This window comes from Caretta caretta, chromosome 20 (genome assembly GCF_965140235.1).
Source record: "Caretta caretta isolate rCarCar2 chromosome 20, rCarCar1.hap1, whole genome shotgun sequence".
Classification (NCBI taxonomy): Eukaryota; Metazoa; Chordata; order Testudines; family Cheloniidae; genus Caretta; species Caretta caretta.
Window position 1 is genome coordinate 7,441,757 of NC_134225.1, and position 23,001 is coordinate 7,464,757.

A 23,001-nucleotide genomic window follows, 5' to 3' on the forward strand; every position below is an offset into this window, starting at 1 on the left:
ATTGGCCTGCTAAATCCAGGGTTGTGAGTTTAATCCTTGAGGGGGCCATTTAGGGATCTGGGGCAAAAATTGGGGATTGGTCCTGCTTTGAGCAGGGGGTTGGACTAGATGACCTCCTGAGGCCCCTTCCAACCGTGGTATTCTATGATACCTCCAGCCAGCCACCCAAAATTGCTGGTCTCCTCTGAAAGCCCAGGGTAGAGTCAGGAATTGAATCACCACCTTGTGAATCATTGCCCATTACCTTAATGACATACCTATCCACTTTGTATGAGGGAGGCAGATCCTTGTGCCACTGGCTCGTTTCTTCACCATTTAAGGATGAGGAAGTCGGCTGCTCAGGGCACGTGGGTGCGAGCGATTTCATTTCCCTGTGAGTATCAGGGCCTGTGTGCTCGCTCCCCAATCAAACAAGCTGCACATGAAAGGCGGGAACGTAAACAAACAAAAAAGAGGCCAACAGGTTGATCTGGATTACCTCAACGGTCACGCCCTTCTCATTTTATGAACATAGCAGCGCAGGTGTTTGTAATGCATTAGCTAACCCCAGCTCAGTGGAGGCAGGAATTAAACAGACCATATTCCCCAAGGTGACACTTCTCTTTCCCGGCAGCAGCGGGTGGCTTAGTTCATACACCTTCCCCTACCTCCCCACCACCTGCCGAGCCAGGATGACCAGCCACTCCAATGAATTCAGCAGCCTCAGCAGCAGTTCCCTCTCATCTTGGCAGGCATCATGGAATCAGACCAGGGGGAGCTCAGTCGTGACGTCCTCCGAATACTACGGCTGCAGCAGTCCTGGCGGTCCAGCCAGCAGAAGCTTCAGCACCTCGAGTCTTGGTGGACACACGTCTTCCTCTTGCCCATCCGTCTTCAGCAAGGAGAAGCTCTGGACCCCACTGAACCTAGACATGGACCCCACATTCCAGCAGAGGAGGAAGCAGGAGAAAGAGGAGATGAAGATCCTCAACGACCAATTTGCATCCTTAATCGGGAAGGTAAGAGGAGCGCCAGGTTCTAGTGACCACAGAGGCCAGCAGGGGATGGGCTGTGAAGTGCCTGTGGCAGGAGAGATTCGCAAGGATAGCCATTCCCTGGTGCTAAATATTAGCTAATTTCCCCAGTTGGGGGGATAGTTCTTTCCTTCCGTGCTGTCTATTTTACCAAAAGTTTGCATGATTATTAGCTAACTATGGTAAGTAGCCCAGTCCACCGCTTCCAAGACCCTGCCCATCCCCATCGGCTAGTAATCTCCCTGGGTGATCCCTGGGAAAAGGGAAACTCGGCCACTGACAGAAGTAGGAATGGGGTAAGCAGCAAAGACAGGGGCTGTGAGGACAAAGGATAGAGCAGAAGGAGTTTCATACCTGTAGCTAGGCAGAGAACCAGTACAGAAGCTGCGATCAGTAAACTAGCCTATGGTTCCTGCTCGTCTTGTTGTCTAATGGCTAAAATGAGAGAAAACTAACCAGCCAACAATGTGGCGGATGATGGGGGGTTGGGAGGAAGGGTGGCTGGATCGGCTAAGCAAAGCTCTCCTGCAGAGAGTCTTTCATCTGCTAAGATCCAGGGGAAGGTAGAAGATTTCTCAAAGCAAAACAGTTCACCTACTTGAGGCAGGTTCCTGCAAAGCTCTTATACTCTGTAATCAGATGGTAATCTCCCGAAAGGGTTGCTTCACTGAAGTATATTATGTAGGCAGTTAATGCCAAGCTACTATTATTTAAAAAAACAAAACAAAAAAAACACAGTGCTAATATGGGTCTGAACTAGTACCGTGGGGCTCTGTTTTCAACAGCATCTGCCCAAACTGCACCTACACAGGGTTCCGCATTTCTGCGTGCATAAACAAGCATCCAGGCAGGCCCAGCTGCCCCCTGGAGTGTGCAAATGTGACCATCTGTGCATTGCACTTTTTCAGATGCCAGCCCTGAGAATGAAATCTAGGGTGTATGAAATTCACCCCTGGGCAGAGGCCAACATGAGACCCAGGCCCCACTTAAACCCTCAAAACTGGCCTTAAGTGGCGCATACGAATCCCACTGGTGAGTGTGTATTACAGGGCCTCTTCTGTGTCTGACCCACAAAGCGTCTGGTACAACCCTAGCTAGGGTGGGTTGGCTCTTTAGCTCAAGGGCTTCTAGCTCTGGAGATCTCTGGTGTGTCAGCCAAGATGGCGCCCATCTCCCACTGGCCTCCTACACAGGGGTGAATTTCAACCCATTGGCAGAGAAACGTAACAGACACTTGCGAATGTGCCACTGGACAGGGAGTGTGTCTTTTTATCAGGAATTCACATGACCTCAGTCAAATGCCACACAAGCCATAAACCCCCAGGGAAGTAGCTATGGCCATAGCTGGGAGGTAGGGGTTGACCATTCCCAGTCAGAAGGCCACGCACCTTTGGGATCTGCCACGCGGCTGAGGATGAGGAGTCCTGGTCAAGCTCTTACTGACTCTGGGTTTCTTTTTGATGTGGCTCACATGTGTTTGGAGAGGAGGCAGAAATGGCTGGCTAGTGGGTTCTCAGTTCTGACCTCTTCTGCAGGCTAACGAATGCAGGAACACAGGACACTGGACTGGAAGAGATCTCCTGGGTCATCGAGACCAGTCCCTGCTATCTCAGGCAACCCTGGCTTCTCATCCTGTTCATACTTAGCAAACTAGAAACAAGAGACCTCCAGGGACAACGTGTATGGCAGGTTCTCCCATTCTGTGCTCAGTGATGATTATCTAAGGCCCATAGGTCAAATCTTGGGTCCCCCTATGAATAGCCCCAGTAACTTTGGAAGGAGGGGAGTGGCATGCTCTCCCCTCAATCAAGGCTTAGGGACCAGAACACCCAGGCTGCAAGGTCTCAGCCATCCCTGCAGCCTCTGAGCAGGAGTAGCAGCAACCACCAGCTATGCCCCTTTCACACTGGTGTTTGGGGTCCCTGTGTTGTGCAGGGACCTGGTAGCCACTTCCCTAGCCCACCAGCCACCCCCCTGTCCATGACTCCTCCTCACTGAGCTCTGCCACTGAGCACTTGTTCGGTGGCACTTTGCAGGTTGGCTCTCCATGCCCTGCTGCCTTGTACCTCCGAAACAGGGCCTTTCCTAGTGCATCCTGGAGGATCTTTCACACAGGCCCGGGGTGGACTTGGCTCAGTGTTTGTGCCGGCCGTTTCCAGTGGTGCCTCTGTAAGCTTCTCTGTTTAGGTGTAGGCGCATCAGGGTAGGGGTTGCCTCTTATTTTATTTATTATTTGTATTACGGTAGCACCTACGGGCCCTAGTCATGGAGCAGGACCCCATTGCGCTAGGTAGTGACCCCTGTTGTGCTAGGTGTTGTTATCTTATTGATTAGGTGTACTATGTTAGCAGCTAGCCACTTACAATCTAAGCATATGACAAGAGATAGCAGATGGATGCAGACAGGGCTGGGGAGGGACACTAGGAAACAATAAGCTAATATTGGTCAGAGGCAGAGATGTCAGCAAAGCAACTGCCTAACCATTGTCCAGCCTTCCTTGTAGGCTGCATGGCAAAGGAGAGTTTTAAGCTGGGGGTTGGAAGGTGGGTCACGAGGGGGCTTTGCAGACGTTCACAGGGAGTTCCTCCAAAGCATGGGGGAGGGGGCATCATGGGAGAAGGCAGGATGGTTCTCCTTGTGTGAACAGTGCTTCGCACAATGGGGTCCTGATCACAGCTGGAGCCTCGAGGCACTACTGTAACCTAATGAAGAAGGCAGATCAGGAGGGTCGTTCTGTGACTGCTGACAGACGCCAGACCAGGGACAAACTAAGCCGATAAAACACACTCTATTAGAGGGTCTTCTCCCAGGGGCCAGTGCAATTTTCTACCCCTGGGCAAAGGAAGTTAGATCAGTCCTCACCTGCTCAATGTCTTGGATGGGCAGGAGCAGGCAGCTTTGCACAGGTGATGCTGTTACCATCCTTCAGAGAGGATGCACGGTGTCTCATGAGTGAACCATCCCCTCAGTTGACTTATGGCCGCTTTACAGCATTTAGCAGCTGTCACCTGCCAAATTAAGTGCAATTAAAGCAATTTGTTTTGTGCGTGGAGAGGAGAGCTGGCAATTAAATCATTACTGGAAGCACTTTGAGGCTGAGCCGTATGGCTATCGCTGTGAATATGGGAGTGTGCCAAGTTAGACTGGAGGGTGGACGACCTCCTGCATGTACCAAAAAAAACCATGCCCGCACACACACACAGACAGGATACAGCGTCTGTAATTCTTGCGGTGATTGTATGTCGTTCCATAGGGGTGCACGGCCCTTGGCAGTGCAAACGTTGGAACCTGATTCACACGACGTTACTCCAGTTTTGCCCCAGCGTCGGCCTACAATTATTTATTTATTGTATGGCTGTAGTCCCGAGCAGCAATAGTCACAGCCCAGTACAGCTCTAGTTGTACAAACACAGATCAAAAAGACAGTCCCTTCCCTGAGGGGCTAATAATCTAAGTCACCCTTCTGATTTCAGTGGAGTGACACTGGAATACGCTGCAAGGACGCAGCAGCGAATCAGGCCCATATTTATGTTTTAGGACCAACAGTTATTACTGATACTTGCAGGGAAGTGAATATCATGCTGGCCCAACTGGGCTGAGGAATTGTCTTATCATAGTGTTATCATTTGTAGTATTGTAGCAAGATGGAGGCCCCTGTTGTGCCAGGAGCTGCACAAACACATAGCAAGAGACAGTTCCGCTCCTAAAGAGCGTACAGTCTTAAGGGGAAGAGGCTGGCGGGGGGGGGGGGGGGGGCCACAGGAAGGATGGTCCAGTGGCTAGGACATGAGTCTGACGCTCAGGAGATCCCAGTTCATTTCCCTGCTCTACCTCGGATTTCCTCTGTGACCTTGGGCAAGACACTTCTCGCAGTGCCTCACTCCCCTGACTGTAAAATGGGTTTAATAGCAGCACCCTACCTCACAGGGGTGTCGTGAGGATAAATGCATCAGAGATTGAGGCGTGCTCAGATACTACAGTAATGGGGGGCCAAATAAGTACTTTAAATAGAGGGGAAACTGAGGCACAGAGAGGTGAGTCACTGGCAGAGCTCAGGTCTTCTGCAGCCCAGGGTGGTGTGCTACTCGCTGGACCATGTTCCCTCAAACCAATCCCCAGCTGCATGAAGCCGGCTGGACGCAGCCCATACAGAAATCAAAGCACTGCCAGCATATGTAACAGAGATGCTGCCAGACAGACTGCAGGCTGAAATGGGGGTGGGGGGTGTGTGTGGAAGCCCTAGCAGATGAAAAGGCAAGTTGTTACTTGTAAAGAAAGACTGCAAAGATGGACAGAGAACAGAAGGATCAGGCAATCAAATAGGGATGGCGCCTATAAATGGGTGGATGGATAGATTCAATGCATGGGCCGATGAAGAGTGTATCTCTGTTAGCTCACAGGAATGTTATCCATGCTTCAGATTCATATTGAGAAGGGGTGTTTACACAGAGGAGATAGTGCCCTGTATTGTTTATGCCCCAATCACATCCGATGGTGTGGGAAAGATTCCAATACAGATTAGTATTATTCTGTCCATGAGACCTTGCCTTGGGATTCTCCTACCAGCCTCTTCTCTCCACTCCTACTCATTTCCAGGGGTTGGTTTTGCTAGTTGAACCCTGATCTGCCACATTCTCTAGAGGGTGCTCTCAGCAGCCATCCACACTTGCTCCCCTCTATCCTGGGCCGCTCTTTGCATGTCCTCTATGTTGTTCATTCCCATAAGTTTACCCTCTTTAACGTTCAATGGAGGGGTTCTATTGGTTGGCCTTTTGTGTGTTCCTTCAGCTGCCCAATGGCATGGTAGAAGCTCTGGCTTCAGTCTTTATGCACGTCCTAGATATTTTCCACTGCTTTTGTATAAAGCTTTGGCACTTAGGGGTCGAACTCTGACAAATCTCAGCATTCATTGTAAAGTCATTCCATTTAATAACTAGTATTTTTCTAAGGCTTTTGTTCTTGACGGCATTGAGATGATTGTCCGTCCCCTTGGTAGATCTCCAGCTTTTCACATCCATATGTGAAGACGGAAATAACCTTTGAGTTGGAGCTTCATAGCTTGGTCTTTAAGTTGTCGGGTTTTGATGCCATGTCCAATAGGATGCGCTAATCAGCTGTGATTTGACTTGAGTGATGGTCTGTCGAGAAACCACTGAGTATGTAAAGCAAAGCCTCCATATGTCAATGTAATGCCCTTCTGTGCCTGATCTGCGTGGGATGGAATTTTTTTACCGCTCCTTGCTTGAGAGCCTAGTTGGGTCCCCCAAGATATAAAGGTTCATGCATTTATTTCTGGGGTTCCCTATCTAGTGTGTTGGCTGAGAGGTGGACATCAGCCTTCCACCATCAACCTTCCTAATGTCTCCGGATTCCGTTCTGCAGGTCCAATGGCTGGAGCGGCAGAACAAGATTCTCACGATCAAGTGGAGCTTCCTGAAAGATCAGGACAATTCCCGTTCTGAATCAGACATCAAACTCCTCTACGACCAGTACATGAGCAAACTGAAGCAAGAGATAAGGGCTATCGGCCACGAGAGAGAACAGCTGGAGTCGGAGTTGACTGAGGTGTTGAAGTCCATGGATAACATACGAAGCAGGTGCCAGTTGTCCTAGTTTGTTGGGGGTCTTTGGAAATAAAGGGATTAATTTCAGCCTATTGTTAGGTACTGTTTCAAAAGTATGGACTGTGGATAACTAAAATAATAACATGGAGTTCTTCTCTTGTTGTCCATACTCAAAACCCTCAAGGGTCTGATTTTGGGGGGGGATGATGAGCTTTCAACAAGAACTGCAGGTTCTGAAAATAAGGCTCACACTTTTTTCATGCTTAATGAACTTAGACAAGTAGACAAATAGAAATCCATGGAGAGTGAGAGAGAGAGAGAGAGACACTAAGGGCTTGTCTACCCAATTTACATGCACAAAATCACATTTGCATGAACAGTGGTGGGATTTTTGAATGCACAAGTGCCCTGTTTGCACAAGTCAATGATTGTATTTTGACACAGAAATGAATACCTCACTCATTTCAAGAGAGTGCTCTCTGAGCCCCTATGAAATGTGCCCCCTTCTGTCATGTTCTCCCAATCTGTGACTTTAGAAAGTGTGACTTTACCCCTGGCTTAACTGTTGTATTGTCCAGTTATTAGGGGTTTACAACTATTAATGAGCCTGATTCTTCTTTCACTTATGCAAATTTTACACCAGTGTAACTGCATGAACTACAGTGGAGTTACTTCTGATTTACACTAGTGTAGACTGAAGAAGAATCAGGTATAATATTCATTATGAGTCTGACTCTTAAACCCTTTACACCACTTTGGCAGTTGAGGTAGTGTTGCCTAGTGGTTACAGTATGGGACAGAGACTCAGCAGTCCTAGGATCTATCCTTGGCTCTGCCAGTGGCCTATCTGATAACCTTGACCAAGTCACTTTACCGCCTTGTGCCTCGGTTTCCCCATCTGTGCAATGACGATAACAATGCTGTTTGTTTGTAAAGCATTTTGAGATCTACTGATAAGTGCTATAGAAGAGCACAGATGTAAAAATTAGTATTACTTAAGTGGTTGTAATTATTTAATCTAATTTATGTAGAATTTAAGCCCACACTGTCAGAGTGGTGCAAAGGAGCCTTAGTTGCAGTTAGAATCATGCCCCTCTGAATTCAGCCCCTTTGTTAATTGACAAATCATCCCCAACCATTACGGGTTTTGAACATATTGGTTATTTGTACCTTTTCAGCCAACACTGTGAACAAACCATTTTCACACAATGGCCTGACCGCTCACCTTGCTTAATTCGATCTGTTCCCTCATTGGGATGGTTCATGGAACTGGTGAATAATTAACAGTGAATGTGCTTCACAGAGCAAATTCAGACCAAACAAACCACTGGAGTAAAAATTCATGGCATTTTGGGGCATTCGTGAAAAGTTTCTTGAATGAATGGTAATCATGCAAATTTGTGCTTAGCTATTTGACCCAACAAATCATAGTGAAGCCAGCTCCCTGCTTTTATTCCGGGCTGGTTCCTCAGCAGATGAAAACAAATGTAGCTCCTGGATGATTCACCAGCTGAGCATCTGGCCTCAAAGCCTGGACTTTCCTTTACTCTTCAACCAGCACTTGATTTTGCACAGAAGGTTTTTTCTCAAGCATTTAGAAAATGTTATTCTTTATCTCATATTTCCCCAGGCTGCTATAATAATACTTACCTTTTATCATCCAGAGATCTCAGGGCACCCTTTACAAAGATGGGTAAATATCATGATCCCCATTTTACAGATGGAGAAACTAAGACACAGAGAGGTATCACTAGACAACAGCAGAGCAGGGATTAGAACCTAGGTTTCCTGATGCGGAAACAGAATTGAAAAACAGAATTTCTGTCCCCTGGGAAATTCTGATGTTTTGACATTTTGCTCGGTCCTGCATTGGAATAAAATGTTGAAACTTTTCATGGACCAAAAATGTCCAAAGAATTTCAATTTAGAAATATTGTAACGTTTCATGACCAAGACATAGGGAGAGATAGAGAGGGGTGCATCATGGGAAATGTAGTCTGGCCAGGTAGCAGGCCCCATACGGGACAATAGAGGCATGAGGGGTCCAAAAGTACGACTCCCATCTGGCACCATGGTGCTCAGGCGGACTCAGCGATCAATGTCAAATCAATCACTCAACGAAATATTTTGTTTTGCTTTTCCCAACAGAAAACTCCCTCAAAACCAACTTTTCCCCACAGAGAATTTGCTGATGGGAAAATGCCTGGTTTGAAATCAGCCAAGCAGTCCCTAGCTAACTCCCAGGCCACTGACTCAGACAGGAGGGCCTTGTACAGTGCGGTTTTGCAATTGTGCACCCTGCTGCGTTGCTACTCAATAGCCAGACCAGTTACCCTTAAAGCTACACACTGCCCCACAGGTCCTCAGGATCGGCCTGAAGGAGAAAGTGAGCCGTGATCCGTTTGTGCTCTGAAAGGGTTGCTCAACCCCCTCACGAGTCACCTCCCTGCTCCCAGGCCCTCCACATCTGAAGGCGCGTCTCTGCCACCCGTCTCCAGCCAAAAGCTGGCTAAGCCGGACGGGAGGGGGGGGGTTGGGGGATGAGCATCGGTTGCGGACAAGCCCGGCTGCCATCCGGTCAGGATTGTTGTTTGCGCAGTAGGTGACATGATGTCAATGCTCTGCAATGAGTGAAGCGTTTTCAGCAGGGATTGGGGTGAGGATGGCGCGGGAGAGAGGCAGGCTGTAATTAAGAACAACATACGTGTGCTGGCACCAAGTCAGACATTCCAGTTAAGAAGCAGAAAAACCAGAAGAACCAACCACTTCTCCCATTCGCCTCCCGATCAGGGCTTATGAAACAGTTAAATACCAGGGTGAGGCAGAAACAATGGCATCACCTGTCATTGTCATTTTTTTCCCCTGTTCTCCTCCCTTGTGCCCTTCCCCTAGACCCGGCTACTTTAGCACTCAGATTGTAAGCTCTCAGGGACAGGGATCATCTTCCTGGGTGGTAACTGGCGCTCTGACCGCAATGCAAATGATTATTACGAACGATCAATGATTAAGAAGAGCCACAGTAACTGTGGGATGAGTTTGGGTTCTCTATTCCCATGTAGATTGGTCTCCTTTGCAAGGGTTACACTCACTTGGGATCCGGCACGTTTCAGTTAGTTGTCAGATGGAGGCTACATTTATATGCAGGTTATAAAGGGTTAGTGGCCAAGCAAGTCACAAGCGAGAGTAGCACGTCCCACGCACTCCCCATAAAGCACATCACTACAGGTGTGGAAGCCTGGTTATGAGCCAGGGTTAAGAGCGACTGATTGACTCCGTAACAATTGATTAGCCAGGTCTTAAAACCGCTAGGAAGCGTTTATTAACCCTTTGCAAACTCTTTATGCAGGTAACCCTCAATATAAAGGTGTAACGATGCTGCCTCTGGAGGGACACAACTGAGAGTATCAATTCAGGACAAATTGCTTAGAGCAGGGCAGTCACAGCCCAAGGCTGGGGTCCTTTACTATTAAGGCACATCAAACCAGCCATACAGAGAGGGCTTCGGTCTCACCCCACTGGCTAACCAGAAGTCATACAAGCAATTCCCTTAGACCAGTGGTCCCCAACGCGGTGCCCGCAGGCGCCATGCCATGCCCGCCGGGGCATTTCTGTGCACCCGCCTACTGACAAGGGAGTGCGGCCACTGGACAACCCGCCGCCGAGGAGTGCGGCCGCCAGACAACCCGCCGCCGAGGATTGGCAACGCCGCTGCATTCAGCGGCATTATGGCAGCGACGCTTCTTGACGACACCCCTTCTCGGCGGCTGGTCATCCGGCACCTGCCACGCTCTTCTGGGAACATGAATACGCTACTGCAACAGAAAGGTTGGGGACCACTGCCTTAGACAGTCCAGTTTCCCAGTATCACCACCAACGCCACTCGTTACGGGGAGGAATGGTTATGAAAACCAATACCCCAGTAAAACAAAAAAGGTTCTCTTGGTCCCAAAGGCCCAAGCCCCAGACCCAGGTCAATATACTCATTAGACTCAGACTATCAGGGTTGGAAGGGACCTCAGGAGGTCATCTTGTCCAACCCCCTGCTCAAAGTAGGCACAATCCCCAATTTTTTCTGCCCCAGATCCCTAAATGGCCCCCTCAAGGATTGAGCTCACAACCCTGGGTTTAGCGGGCTCAATGCTCAAACCACTGAGCTATCCCTCCCCCCACAAATCTTACCCACAAATCACACTGTTGCCAATCCTTTAGACTCTAAAATCTAAAGGTTTTTATTCATAACAAGAAAGAAATATAGATGAGAGCTAGGATTGGTTACATGGAGTCAATCACATACAGGAATGGCAAAGTTCTTGGTTCAGGCTTGTAGCAGTGATGGAATAAACTGCAGGTTCAAATCAAGTCTCTAGAATACACCCACAGCTGGGTCATTCAGTCCTTTGTTTAGAGCTTCAGTTTGTTGCAAGGTTCCTCCAGAGGTAAGAAGCAGGATTGAAGACAAAATGGAGGTGCTGCAGCTGCCTTTTCTAGTCCTTTTGCCATGTGGCTTGTGCTTCCTTTGTTCCAAACACAAGCCACCCAGCACATGGCATGAAAAAAAACTTTAGAGTTTGGTCCATAGGCACATCCCTGCACACCTTGCTGAGTCACAAGGTGTATCTGCCTTCTCTCAATGGATCAATTGTATAGCTGATGGTCCTTAATGGGCCATCAAGCAGGCTAGGCAGTGGTGACGCCCCATTGTCTGGGGTGTCACCCAGAAGCATTGCACAAGTTTGAAATACAGACAGTACAGAGCCAACACTTATAACTTTAAATACAACATGATACATGCATTCAGATAGCATAATCATAACCAGCAAATCATAACCTTGGTTGCACCAATGATCTATACAGTCACTGTTCACGTCAATAACTTCAAAAAAGGGTTACCATCTTTTCCTTTAAAATGGCCCTTTCCCACTCTGATGGAAGTTGAAGGAAAGCTGCCACTGTTGGGCTGGGTTGGGTTGTTCCCTTTTGAGAGCGGCAAATGGGGAATTTGGTCCCCTGGATGCAGGGTGGTCCAATGAGGAGACCATTGGCCTTGGGTTCAGAAGACCTTGGTTCTATTTCTAGCTGGACCAGCAACTTCCCCTCCCACAGTTTGTCTGTTCCAATTATAAAAACTGTCTGGGGATCACTGTGACTCTTATTGATATATTGGTACAAGCGGTGTTAAACAAAGTGACCTGCAAAATCTCCAGTACAGGATTTAGCTAAGCCTTGCCGGGTTTCACACCAACCTGCTTCTCTCTCCGTAGATACGAGGATGAAATACATAAACGGAGTGGCATGGAATTCACCTTCACGGAGCTGAAAAGGGTAAGAGGCCATTCATCTTCACAGCGGTATAAAGGGCTGCGTGCCCATCTATGGAGAAGATGCACCTGCAGTGGAAGGAGTGTCTAGTGGTTAGGGTCCTAGCCTGGGCTCAGGAGATCTGGATTTGCATCTCTGCTCTGCCACAGACTTGCTGAGTGGCCTTGAGCAAGTCACATCGTCTTTCTCGTGCAGGGCCTCAAAGATGCTGTATTTAGGTGCTTAACTTCCTTTGATATCAGTGGGTGTTAGATGGCCAGATTTCTTTGAGGACCTGGGCCTCAGATCTCTGTGAAATGGGAATAGTAGAAGCATGGTGAGGTGCAGAGATACTACATTCACGGGGTCAGGTAAGCACCAAGAAGAGGGTTGGGTTGGCTCTGTATTCGTATGAGAGACCTGCCCCTATAGGAAATCTAGAGCATGGCTACCCAGCACAAAGAGACCAGCAGCCACGAGTTGCAGAGCCCAGGTCAACTGTCTGCAGAGCTAAAACAGACGTTCAAGCCTCGGCTCTGAAACCTGGAAACGGGGGAGGGACTCAGGGCCCAGGCTCCAGCCCAAACCTGAATATCTACATGGCCGTTTTTAGCCCCACAGCCTGAGCCCCACAAGCCCTAGCCAGTTGACCTGGGCTCTCTTGCTGTGTAGCCATTCCCTTACAGTGCTAAAGGCAGGGGGGTTATAGGCTCAGTAGATGGCAACCTGGGCCAGGAGGACCACAGACTGGTGGAGGTGATGTATTTTGAAATGAACCATAGACAAATGAGGACCTGAGCACCTGTGGTTGCTAAAGATCCTGTGCTTTTGCACCAAATGCTGTGGAGTATTATCTGCCAGGTCTTGGCCAAGTTCTATCAGGCAAGATTCCTATGCAGTTTCAGTTGCATACACCATGGGGTCTCAGCCTGGGGTCATGATCCAGTAGGGTCACAAGGACGGGTCGTAACCACCTTCCCTTCAGGGGCGCCCTGAAACATTTCTCTACATGCGGTCACAGTATGCCAAGGTTGAAAACCAGTGGCAGACAGTATTCTCCTTCACTCCCTGTGAAATGTAGTGCAGGCAGGCTCTGTTAAACAGCCACCTTGTTCCATCCCAGAGGAAGCTGCACTTGTGATGAGTGAATGGAAATCAGTTGTTGTGTATGTGGGTTTGGAATCTTTGGCAAGGAAAGCTAGGGTGTCATGAGCTGTGGGGAATGCTCACCATAAATGATTGTTATGGTTAATTACAAGTTGTTCCCAAGCATGCTCATGGCCTGGTAAGGGCAGTTTGTGCGATTTTTGTTTATTGCATCAGTGTTTTCAACAATCTCTGCTTTTCCTTATGATTAAAAGATGACTGTTTATGGGCCAGTCCTGCTTGTTTCCTTTTATGGAATGGTTATTAGCCAGGATGGGCAGGGATGGCGTCTCTAGTCTCTGTTTGCCAGCAGCTGGGAATGGGCAACAGGGGATGGATCACTTGATGATTCCCTGATCTGTTCATGGCATTGGTCACTGTCAGAATACAGGATCCTGGGCTAGACAGACCTTTGGTCTGACCCAATATGGTCATTCTTATGTTCTATGCCCCACCTCCTTTCATGCACTCAAGCTCTAACAAAAAGAAATTCTATCTAGAGGTCTTCTTCTCATATCACCCAACCTCAATGGAAACAGCAAAACAGGGTCCCACCAGCAACATCCACCATCCTGCAGAATGGATGGATAGTATCCCCAAAGGACACTGCTTTCTCCTGGGACTGGGTAATCAGTGCACAATGGAGAAGATCTCTAGCCCCAACAGAGCCCAACGTACAGACCATTTGTTAGCAGCGCTGATATGTCTTCTTTGCCCCACAGGATTTAGACGCTGGTTGCATGCATAGAACCGAGCTTGAGGTCAAACTGCACGGGCTTCAAGAGTTGATGGAGTTAAAGAAAGCCGTATACGAGCAGGTAAGAAGCAACAATAAGACCAGATGCCTAAGCGTGTGCAATGAGGCTGGTGGAGCTGGGCGAAATGTTTCAGCTAAATACTTTCTTTCTGGGGAAAAAATGCAGTTTTGGCAGCACCAAAGAGTCAGGTGAATTTGTGTCCATTGTGCCAAATTGTTGGGTTTGGGGGGGAGGGGGCAGAAGGGGGGGGGAAAATGCAAAAAAAAAGAATTCTGAAAAAATTTGACAGATTTCACGGCTGTGTTTGTGAACTCATTGGGATTTTCCCCGTTTGAAATTACTTTCTTTCAAAATTTCCTTTCGTTTGATGTTTTCAGGGTCCACTGAATAGAACAAACTACCTCTGTGCATACGTCTGCAATAAAAAACTCATGGCACTAAGTCTTAGAACCCGGGAGAGCTGACTCGGGCTCCGGGAGCTACCAGTTGCCGTGTAGATGTTCGGCCTCAGGTTGGAGCTGGGGGTCTGAGACCCTCCGCACTCCCAGGGTCTGAGAGCCCGGGCTCCAGCCCAAGCCCAAAAGTCTACACCAGTATTCCCTCTACTTTTTGACAGGCCATATGCTCAAAAAATTTCTGCTGTGCAAATTTTTGTGCGTGCGGTGTTTTGCCGTGTGCATGGGGTTTAGGATCTGTGTACACAGCTTAGAAGGAACAGTGGTCTACACTGCAATTCTATAGCCCCGCAGCCCAAGGCAGCTGCCCCGGGCCAGCCCCGGCCATGCCATGGGTCTCTTATCACAGTGTAGATGTAGCCTGTGTCATTTTCGTAACAGGGTGTTGTTAAGGGAAATAGCTTAGCGAGATTCAAAGGAAGGGGATTAAGGCATATTAGGATCAGAAGAACGGCATCAGCAGTTGAGCTAGCTAGGATGATTTTACCAGCTCAGTGCTGCAAGGCATACACTTGTCTCCAGCTGGGATCGGGATGGAATCCTCAACCAGCACCCTTATCTGCCGCTCCTCTATGGTATATTTTAACAGAACAGGTGCCCTCTAACCGTGTTCTACCTTCCTCCAAAACACCTGGAACAGGCCGCTCTCCAAGGAACGGGCCCGGCCGTTCCGTTTTGGAAGCGAGCTGAGCGACAGTCGCCTTCAGACTCACACCGGGCGCGAGGCACCCATCAGCCTCCTGCCGAAACAGCTGCTCGGCAGCTGTTGGGAGGCGTCGGGGGGGAGAGGGAAGAGCGGGGGTGGGAAGAGGCGGAGCAAGGGCAGGGCATGTGCAGCGAAGGAGGGGCAGGGCGGGAAGAGGCGGAGCAAGGGCGGAAGAGATGGAGTGGGAACCAGGCCTCGGGGCAGAGCAGGGGTGGAGCACCCACCCACAAAGAAGAAAGTCAGCACCGTAATATCAATGAATTGACCCAGAGAGTGCAGCCGATTTCCAATGGTGCATCAGGCACCATGCAACTGAGAAAGGCCATGCTTTTCAACAGTAAAGCTCCAATTGCTTTACAAAGCAGGCCAGTATAATTATCCCTGTTTTATAGGTGGGGTGCACTGGGACTAAACCCCAGGTTTCCGGAGGGTTAGACCTGTGTCCTAGCCACTAGACCATACTGCCTTCTGAATGACTTTATAAGCTGCCAGGCTGTCTCCCTGTGCTGACTGCACTGCTGGAAAAGGACGCACTAGAGATGGGAGGAAGCCATCCCTATGCGCTGCAGCACCTACTGGCCTGGCTGTATGTGCCCCTCGCTATGTTCCCAGCTTCCTCTTGGATTAGTTTCTGTTGGGATTCACACTGTTGACTTTGGCAACCTGTTGTATTCTTTAATCCATCCTTCGCGCAAAGAAATTATACCTGCCCCGGCTATTCCTCAGACTGAGCCTGTATTCAGCTTAAGCCACTTTCCTAGCAACCCTTATAGAGCTATTTGACATCAAGGATCTTGTTTCCTGGATCCCTCGCTTTGTCTCCTCTTTTCCAAAGCTACAGGGGCCAAGGGAACTAGTCTTTCTTCTATGGCAAGAGATATGGGGGAAGGTCTCTAAGGGTATGTCTACACTGCATTGTAAACTTGGGTCTGGAGGACCGGGATTGTGTTTCCAAGCCCACGCTTGAGTGTCCACAATGAATTGTAAACCTGGGTTTACAATTGCTGGATCCAGCTCTCACAGTCATGTTAACACATCCACACTACTCTGCGTAGACCTTCTGCCTTGAGTCTTCAGCTAGAGTTGTGTCCACACTGAAGAATGACAGGACTTGGACCTGAGCTCCAGCTGGACTTGGGCTCTGATCTATACCCCTAGCAGGGTCATAGGACATGGGTCATAAGTGCTTGCTGACGCAAGTCAGACTGATTTGTGTGTGGACAGGAGGAGGACTTGGGCTCACACCTACAGGAGAACTTGGGCTTAGTGTGTGGTTTAGACATACCCTAACCATATTATACATCTGTTGTGCATAGTTTTTCCCTGGTACAATTCAAAATTGATAGTGAAAGGTCCCTTTAACATCATAACGTTTTCTGGGACTTCCATCATAATTTACAGAGGTTTTTTGTTGGTCTTGCTGTTCTGGTAAATCTGGATTAGTGGTTAGAGCAAGGGGAAGTCAGGATTTCTGGATTCTTTCCCCAGCCGTGGGAATAGAGCCTAGAGCGAGTGGGACTTGGGAGGCAAGATTCCTGCGTTCTATTTCAGCCTCCGGGAGTGTACTCTACTGGAAGAGAAAAACTTGGTTCTCTTCTAAATGAAAAACTTTCCTTTGCAATTGATTTGTCAAAAGGTCAGGAAAATCTACACAAAAAATTGAACATGAAATAATCCCCTTTTTTGAACCACCCCTAGTCCTCCCTGAGGTAACTGATACACCACCTAGCTCCTAGTTTGAATTGGTTTCCTCCATTATTCCGTAACGACAGCCGTACTAGAAGAAAAGTTCTTGGGCACGATTCTGCTCTCATGTCTGTTTCACAGACTTGTAACTCCACGTACCTGATTCTGCTCATCCTTATAACAGTGGCAATCACAAGTAACACCGCTGAGTTACTCCTGATTTATACTGGCATGAATGTGAAAAGGCCCTCTATGCATGGAAACTGCTCCAGCATATGAAATTTACATGTGTTCGTCCACATTAACCTTTCCTCTAACAACCCCTATAAATTTACCTGGGGATCAAGTCTCAACGGGGAAGAAATACATTTAAAATCCTGTTTAATGGAAAGAGATTTGTCATCGGTAACAGATGAATCATCCATCCAGTCCCAATCATTGTTCCCCCAGTCAGGGAGAGGTAACGCAAACAAAGCCATAAGTACCCTACCTTCTTGCAAAGCCTTCCATACAAAGGGCCACAAAAGCGTGGAATAAAAGAACGTTAATGGAGACAAAAGGCCAAAAATGCTGAGTCTTATTGTAAAGGGGTAAATCAGGAGTAATCCCATTGAAGTCAGTCATGTTACGCCAGCATAAAAGGGGAATGAGACCTACAGCGAGATGCAGCGTGAAAGAGGATTATCAGGCATTCCATTAGTTTACAATCCCTTCAGGTTTGGTCTTGTCTGAGTACCAATGGCACAGGAGTGTGGTTTCCTAGCATCGATTAGGGTGTCTTTTTTGATTTGCTGAGCCATGTCTGTATCCGTTCTCACTTCCCCTTAGTCATCAAGAACAAACACCACAGAGTCAGGAGTTGCAACATGCGTATGCTGGCTGAGGTGTGCCTACCACTACTGCCCAGTGTTGGATGGAGTCACACCTTCTCACATGCGGGAGAAGGCATAAGACATAGAGTCCCCATTTATCCTTTGGGTGGTGGACAATGGAGATCCCCCTTTAGTTCGGCTGTATGCCCAGAGAAGAGCGTCTTAGTCCTGTGTCCACCTGCTAGACACTGTAATCATGAGACGGTAGCAACCCCACACCACTGACCGTTTCCTCACGGAGAGCATATATCACCAAGGACACATGGCCACCTTAGCTTTGCAATGGGTGCAGGCACCACACTGCCCTCTACTGGATGGCAGGCATGTGTCATAGGCCGTATATTTTCAGGAGTTAGTTGCGATTCTTCTTAAGTGCTCCGGGGCCTTTGCCACAACATGTGGACCCACGTTCTCTCTATAGCATTGATTTGGAGTCCCAGGGGGCTGGGTTGTACAGTCCAGAGTCAGCCCTGAAGTCTGTGGGCAGCCACAGTATGTCAGCAAGTATCTGGCACAAACTAGGTAACAAAGAACATAAGAATGGCCATACTGGGTCAAACCAATGGTCCATCTAGCCCAATATCCTGTTGTAGCAGATCGCAGACTCACTGGCGCGACACCTCCTGCTGGTCAACCAGGAATTAGCTCCTCAGCCTCAGAGCACCCCCTGCTGGCCAGAGTCTCGCCTGCCACAGGCCCTGCATCCCTCCCGGACCCCGTTGCCCTCTTATCTTGGGATGCTGCCCACAGCAGCACCCCCCCACTCTCTGGGTCTCCCCTCCCAGGGGAATCCACACCCTCTATGCCCACCTTACCTCAGTGGTTTGTTGTCATCTAGCCCTCTTTCTCTGGGGCAAACTGCAGCCTGTAATGGCCCCTCATCACTGGCAAGGGGGTTGGACCAGCTGCCTCTGCCTATCCCTGGGCTGCAACTCTGCAGCCCCAGTACCTCCTTAGGCCTTTACCAAAGCCTCAGCCTGGGGAGTTGCAAGGCTGGAGCACGGCACGGCACGGCACGGCACGGCACGGCACGGCACGGCACGGCACGGCACGGCACGGCACGGCACGGCACGGCACTGCAGCCAGGTCCTTCTCACTCCAAAGCTAGAGAGAGACTGACTACCTTCTGGCCCTGCAGTTCTTTTATAGGACCCAGCCTGGCCCTGATTGGCTGCCTTCCCACCTCTTCTTATTGGCTCTCAGCCCCAGCCCTCTCCAAGGGCTGGCTTTTAACCCTTTCAGGGCCGGAGCGGGGTGACCGCCCCGCTACACCTGTCTTCCGACAGTGGCCAGAACCAGATGTTTCAGAGGGAATGAACAGAACAGGGCAATTATCGAGTGATCCACCCCTGTCATCCAGTCCCATCTTCTGGCAGTCAGAGGCTTAGAGAGCACGGGGTTGGGTCCCTGACCATCTTGGCTAATAGCCATCGATGGACCTCCTCCGTGAGCTTTTTATATACTTGGGGCCTTCACAGCATCCCCTGGCAAAGAGTTCCACAGCCCTCAGATTAATTCACACCCCCTTGGCCCTACCCCACGTGCCCACTGCATATGAGCATGGTGTCTGGGTATTGACATGACCACAAACTCTTGCTAAATCAACCAACATGCACATCGTGCTGCATACAATTTTGCCCAGGATCGGGGGGAATTTGAAATCCCAGCAATGGCCAAACCCACAGCCACTGCTCTGAGCCCCAGCCCAAACCCTGAGGGGGGCTGTTTGAATTAAGCAGGACACCAGAGCCAAACCACTCCATGGTGGGGTTTGCAAACCTGAGCCTTGACTTATGAAAACTTCCCACCTCCCAGCGGTGTACAGGAGGGACTGGGCTGGCCACGCACAGCTGACTGTGACCTTGCTTCCTACGTATCCGCTCAGTTCTCCTCTCCTCCCTGCGATCCAGGAGCTTCAGGAGGTGCTGGCGGAAATCAAGGACATCTCAGTCGTCATGGGGATCGATAACAGATGCAACCTTGACCTGAGCCACATCGTGGAGGAAGTGAGGGCGCAGTATGAAGCCCTCGCTTTCAGGAGCTGGGAGGAAGCAGAAGCCCTTATCTGGAGCAAGGTACTCGTCTCTCTCTCATGGGAGACATGCCGCAAAGCCATTGGTGCGGGGGAGCAGGAGAGAGCCAGCCTAGGAATCATGAGGATTGGTGAGCGGTAGATAAACAGCGAGGTGGTGGAGAAAGAAGGGGGGGCAAGGGGAAGTGAGAGAGAAGGAAGAGCTAGACAGTTTCTGAACTGGCAAGAGGGTTGGGCGGAGGGATAGTTCAGTGGTTTGAGCATTGGCCTGCTAAACCCAGGGCTGTGAGTTCAATCCTTGAGCGGGCCATTTAGGGGTCATGGGCAAAAATTGGGGATTGGTGAGCAGGGGGTTGGACTAGATGACCTCCTGAGGTCCCTTCCAACCCTGATATTCTATGAACCCGGCACCCGTGAGGGACCAGCTCCCTGCAGAATCCCAGGCATGGCTGCAAGGTGGGGAGGGGGTGACTCCATCTCAACTCTTCCCTGCAGCTGAACGAAGGAGCCACCCACTCCGCCACGTACAGGGACCAGCTCTTCAGCAGCCGGCGGGAGATTGCGGAGCTGACCATACACATTCAGAAGCTGAGGTCCTGCATCGTGTCCCTGAAGAGCCAGGTAAGGCCGGGGTCTTGGGAGAGTGGGAGCCTCGGGCATTGGAAACACAAGAGAAACGGCAGCCGCCCCCAGGTCCGAGCCAGGTGCCCACGCACACCCATCACTCCCCACTTGGGATGAGTCTGCCAGGGGAGTCTCTTGTTATTCTCTGTGTTACTCCGGCACTTACAGGCCTCAAGTGAGATCAGGGCCTTGTCCTGCCAGGCATTGCACAGACACACAGAGGGAGACAGTCCCTGCCCCAAAGAGCTCACAGTCTAAATAGCCTAAGGGTGGGAGGGGAAACTGAGGCAGAGAGAGAGGCTGTGATTTGCCAGTGATTTGTGTGATGGGGAGCATGGGGATGGAGGTGGGAGAGGGCTTTGGGGGGCAATGTCATAGGAGAGGATTATGGAGGGAGGGTGGGGGTGGGAGAGGGCTATTGAGCGGGGGTGGGGATGTCATGGGATGGGGGTGGGAGAGGGCTATGAAGGGAGTGGGGTGGGGATGTTATGGGGTGGGGTTGGAGAGGGCTATGGAGGGAGGGGGTGGGGATGTTCTGGGGTGGGGGGTTATGGAGGGAGAGTGCGGGTGCGGGATGTCATGGGGTGGACATGGGGGCGGATCATGGAGGGAGAGTGAGGGAAGGGGTGCCATGGGGGTTGGGTTGGGGGAGAGGTATAGAGGACGAGTGGGAGGGGGTATGTGTGTTATGGGGGTGGAGGGGAAGAGCTTTGGAGGGGGAGTGGGGCTGGGGAGAAGGTGATGGGGGAAGATCGGATGGAGGTGGGGGCAGATGTGATATGAGGGGAAGTCGGTGGAGAACGCTTATTGGGGGAGGGGGGAAGATATATTACGGGTGGAGGGAGGTTGATGGAGGCAAAAAGCACTTGGAGAAAACAGCTGCTGGCCCATCTGGCTGTTTCTAAAATGTGGGGAGTCTCGCAGAAGTAGGAACTCAAGCACTTCAGACCCCCACCTCACCCCCCCATAGACCCACTGCAGCAGCAGCAGTCCCCAGACCTCTTCATTTATGCTCCCGGCTGAAAAGCACCCAGAGATCAACTGAGGCCAAGAAAGCCTGTGCAGAAAACCAGGGGTGAGGAACCCTAGTCACGGGCTGGGGGGCGGGAGATGCCCATCTGGCTCAGCACCCGCTGCCCACCTAACGGCGCTTCCCTTCCCCTTCGCTGCCCCAGTGCCTGCATTTGGAAGGTGGCATCAAAGAGGCCGGGGGAAACGGCCAGCTCGCCCTCCAGGATGCTGAAGCCAAGCTGGCCGAGCTCCAGGAAGCCCTGCGGAAAGGCAAGGTGGACATGGCCGGCTTGGTGAAGGAGTATCACGAGCTGATGAACATCAAGCTGGCCCTGGACGTGGAGATCCTCACCTACAGGAAGCTGGTGGAAGGCGAGGAGAGCAGGTGGGTCAGGCGGACGTGTGCAGGGGAAAGGACGTGCGTGAGCCTCCCAGGAGAAAACCAGGCACCTAGCACGTGCGTCTGGCTCTTTGAAGGCCGGGTCCAATGTCCTTTCATGTCAATGGAGAAGCAGATCCTGAGCCTCATCCTTGTCTCGGCTGCCAGCCGAACCAAACCACTGGGCCTGAAACCTCCTGCCCCAGATGTGGGCGTGTTCACATCCGGACCTGAACTCTTTGGCTTGGAGGCATCTCCAGACATAACACAGAAGGTGGCGGGGTAACACAAAGGGACCAAGCTGTGCAGTCAGCTACACCTGTGCAAACCCATTGGAGCACGGAGCAGGGGGTCCCAAACTGGGACATCTCGGGGTGGGGAGGAGGGCACACGGGAGAAATTGTGCAGTGGTGGATTTTATTAATTAATTTGTTGCATTTCCAAAATAGGCTACTCAGACAAAGCGTTAAAACTCTGTGGGAACTTGTTATATAAAATGCGGGAATTAATTCACTTCAAAATGTACCAGTGAGAACACAGATAGACAGAGACACTAACGTACAGAGCCCTCACCTCCAATCACCGTACAGCGCGGGTTCAGTTGCCCAGCAACTGTCAAGTCTAACTCAGCTGGTAGATCTGGAAGGGGGTACGCGGGTCAGCTGGTAGATCTGGAGGGGGATGTGCAATACTCTGTTATGTAGAGTGTCAAATTCTGTCTTCACCTCCACCCACGTAACCCCATTCAAGTGGGGACAGTACACAGGATCAGGTCCTACATCCATTTCCACCTATCTAACCTCCCTGAGGACAGTTGGGTCACTGTGTCTGGGTATAACATTGTTTGGGAGGGCGGCACTTTGCACAAGGGTCTGAAACTGTCTGTGTTCCATAGCCTCTTAACGTCTGTCTTTACTTCCCAGCATGGAGTCACTGACGTGCCCTGTCGTCAGCAGCATCCACTCCAGCCCAAGGCACTGTAAGCATTTATTACTATAGCTTGATGAAAGCAGCAGCTGTAGGAAAAATAAATGCCAAGCCACTACTCTCATCTCCTTTCCCTGCAGTTTCATCCATCTCCAGCTTCTCGGGGTCTTCCCAGCTGGCTTCTCGAGTGAGGGGCAATTCTACCGATGGGGTGACCCGAAATGGAGCAGTGGCAGAAGCCGTCCCCACCAGGAGCCAGAGCAGCGGCTCAGCAAGTTGGGATGCAGAAGGACAGCCCAGTGGGGCACGTCCGAAGCATCGCTTGCTGTCTGATGAAGAACACAGCCATGAGGAGTCAATCCCTGCGGAATAGATGCTGGACAGGTTGGCAGCTGCGCCTGAACGAGACCAGAATGCTTTCTCCTGAAGCCCAATTCTTGCCAACGTCTGCGGGGCCAAGAATGGGAATCAACTTCAAACCAGCTCTTCCCAGCGTTTACGTCTTCCCATCTCCAACTGGTTAGAAGCGG

General features: G+C 50.2%; 1 protein-coding gene across 1 annotated transcript; it reads left to right on the top strand.

Annotated features, from left to right (window-relative positions):
• Nucleotides 1–517: 517 nt before the first annotated feature.
• Nucleotides 518–22,844, top strand: KRT80 (keratin 80). The gene is made up of 9 exons (XM_048834801.2): nt 518–998; nt 6,396–6,610; nt 11,839–11,899; nt 13,744–13,839; nt 19,409–19,573; nt 20,026–20,151; nt 21,330–21,550; nt 22,468–22,523; nt 22,612–22,844. The coding sequence occupies exons 1-9, from the start codon at nt 672–674 to the stop codon at nt 22,842–22,844; spliced, it is 1,500 nt and encodes a 499-aa protein (XP_048690758.2). The 5' UTR covers nt 518–671.
• The last annotated feature ends 157 nt before the right edge of the window (nt 22,845–23,001 follow it).

Excerpts from the sequence above, each read along its gene's own strand:
- KRT80 (XM_048834801.2), top strand. The coding sequence starts at position 672 with ATGACCAGCCACTCCAATGAATTCAGCAGCCTCAGCAGCAGTTCCCTC. Across the intron at positions 13,840-19,408 it reads AGAAAGCCGTATACGAGCAG|GAGCTTCAGGAGGTGCTGGC; the intron begins GTAAGAAGCAAC and ends CCTGCGATCCAG. Across the intron at positions 19,574-20,025 it reads AAGCCCTTATCTGGAGCAAG|CTGAACGAAGGAGCCACCCA; the intron begins GTACTCGTCTCT and ends TCTTCCCTGCAG.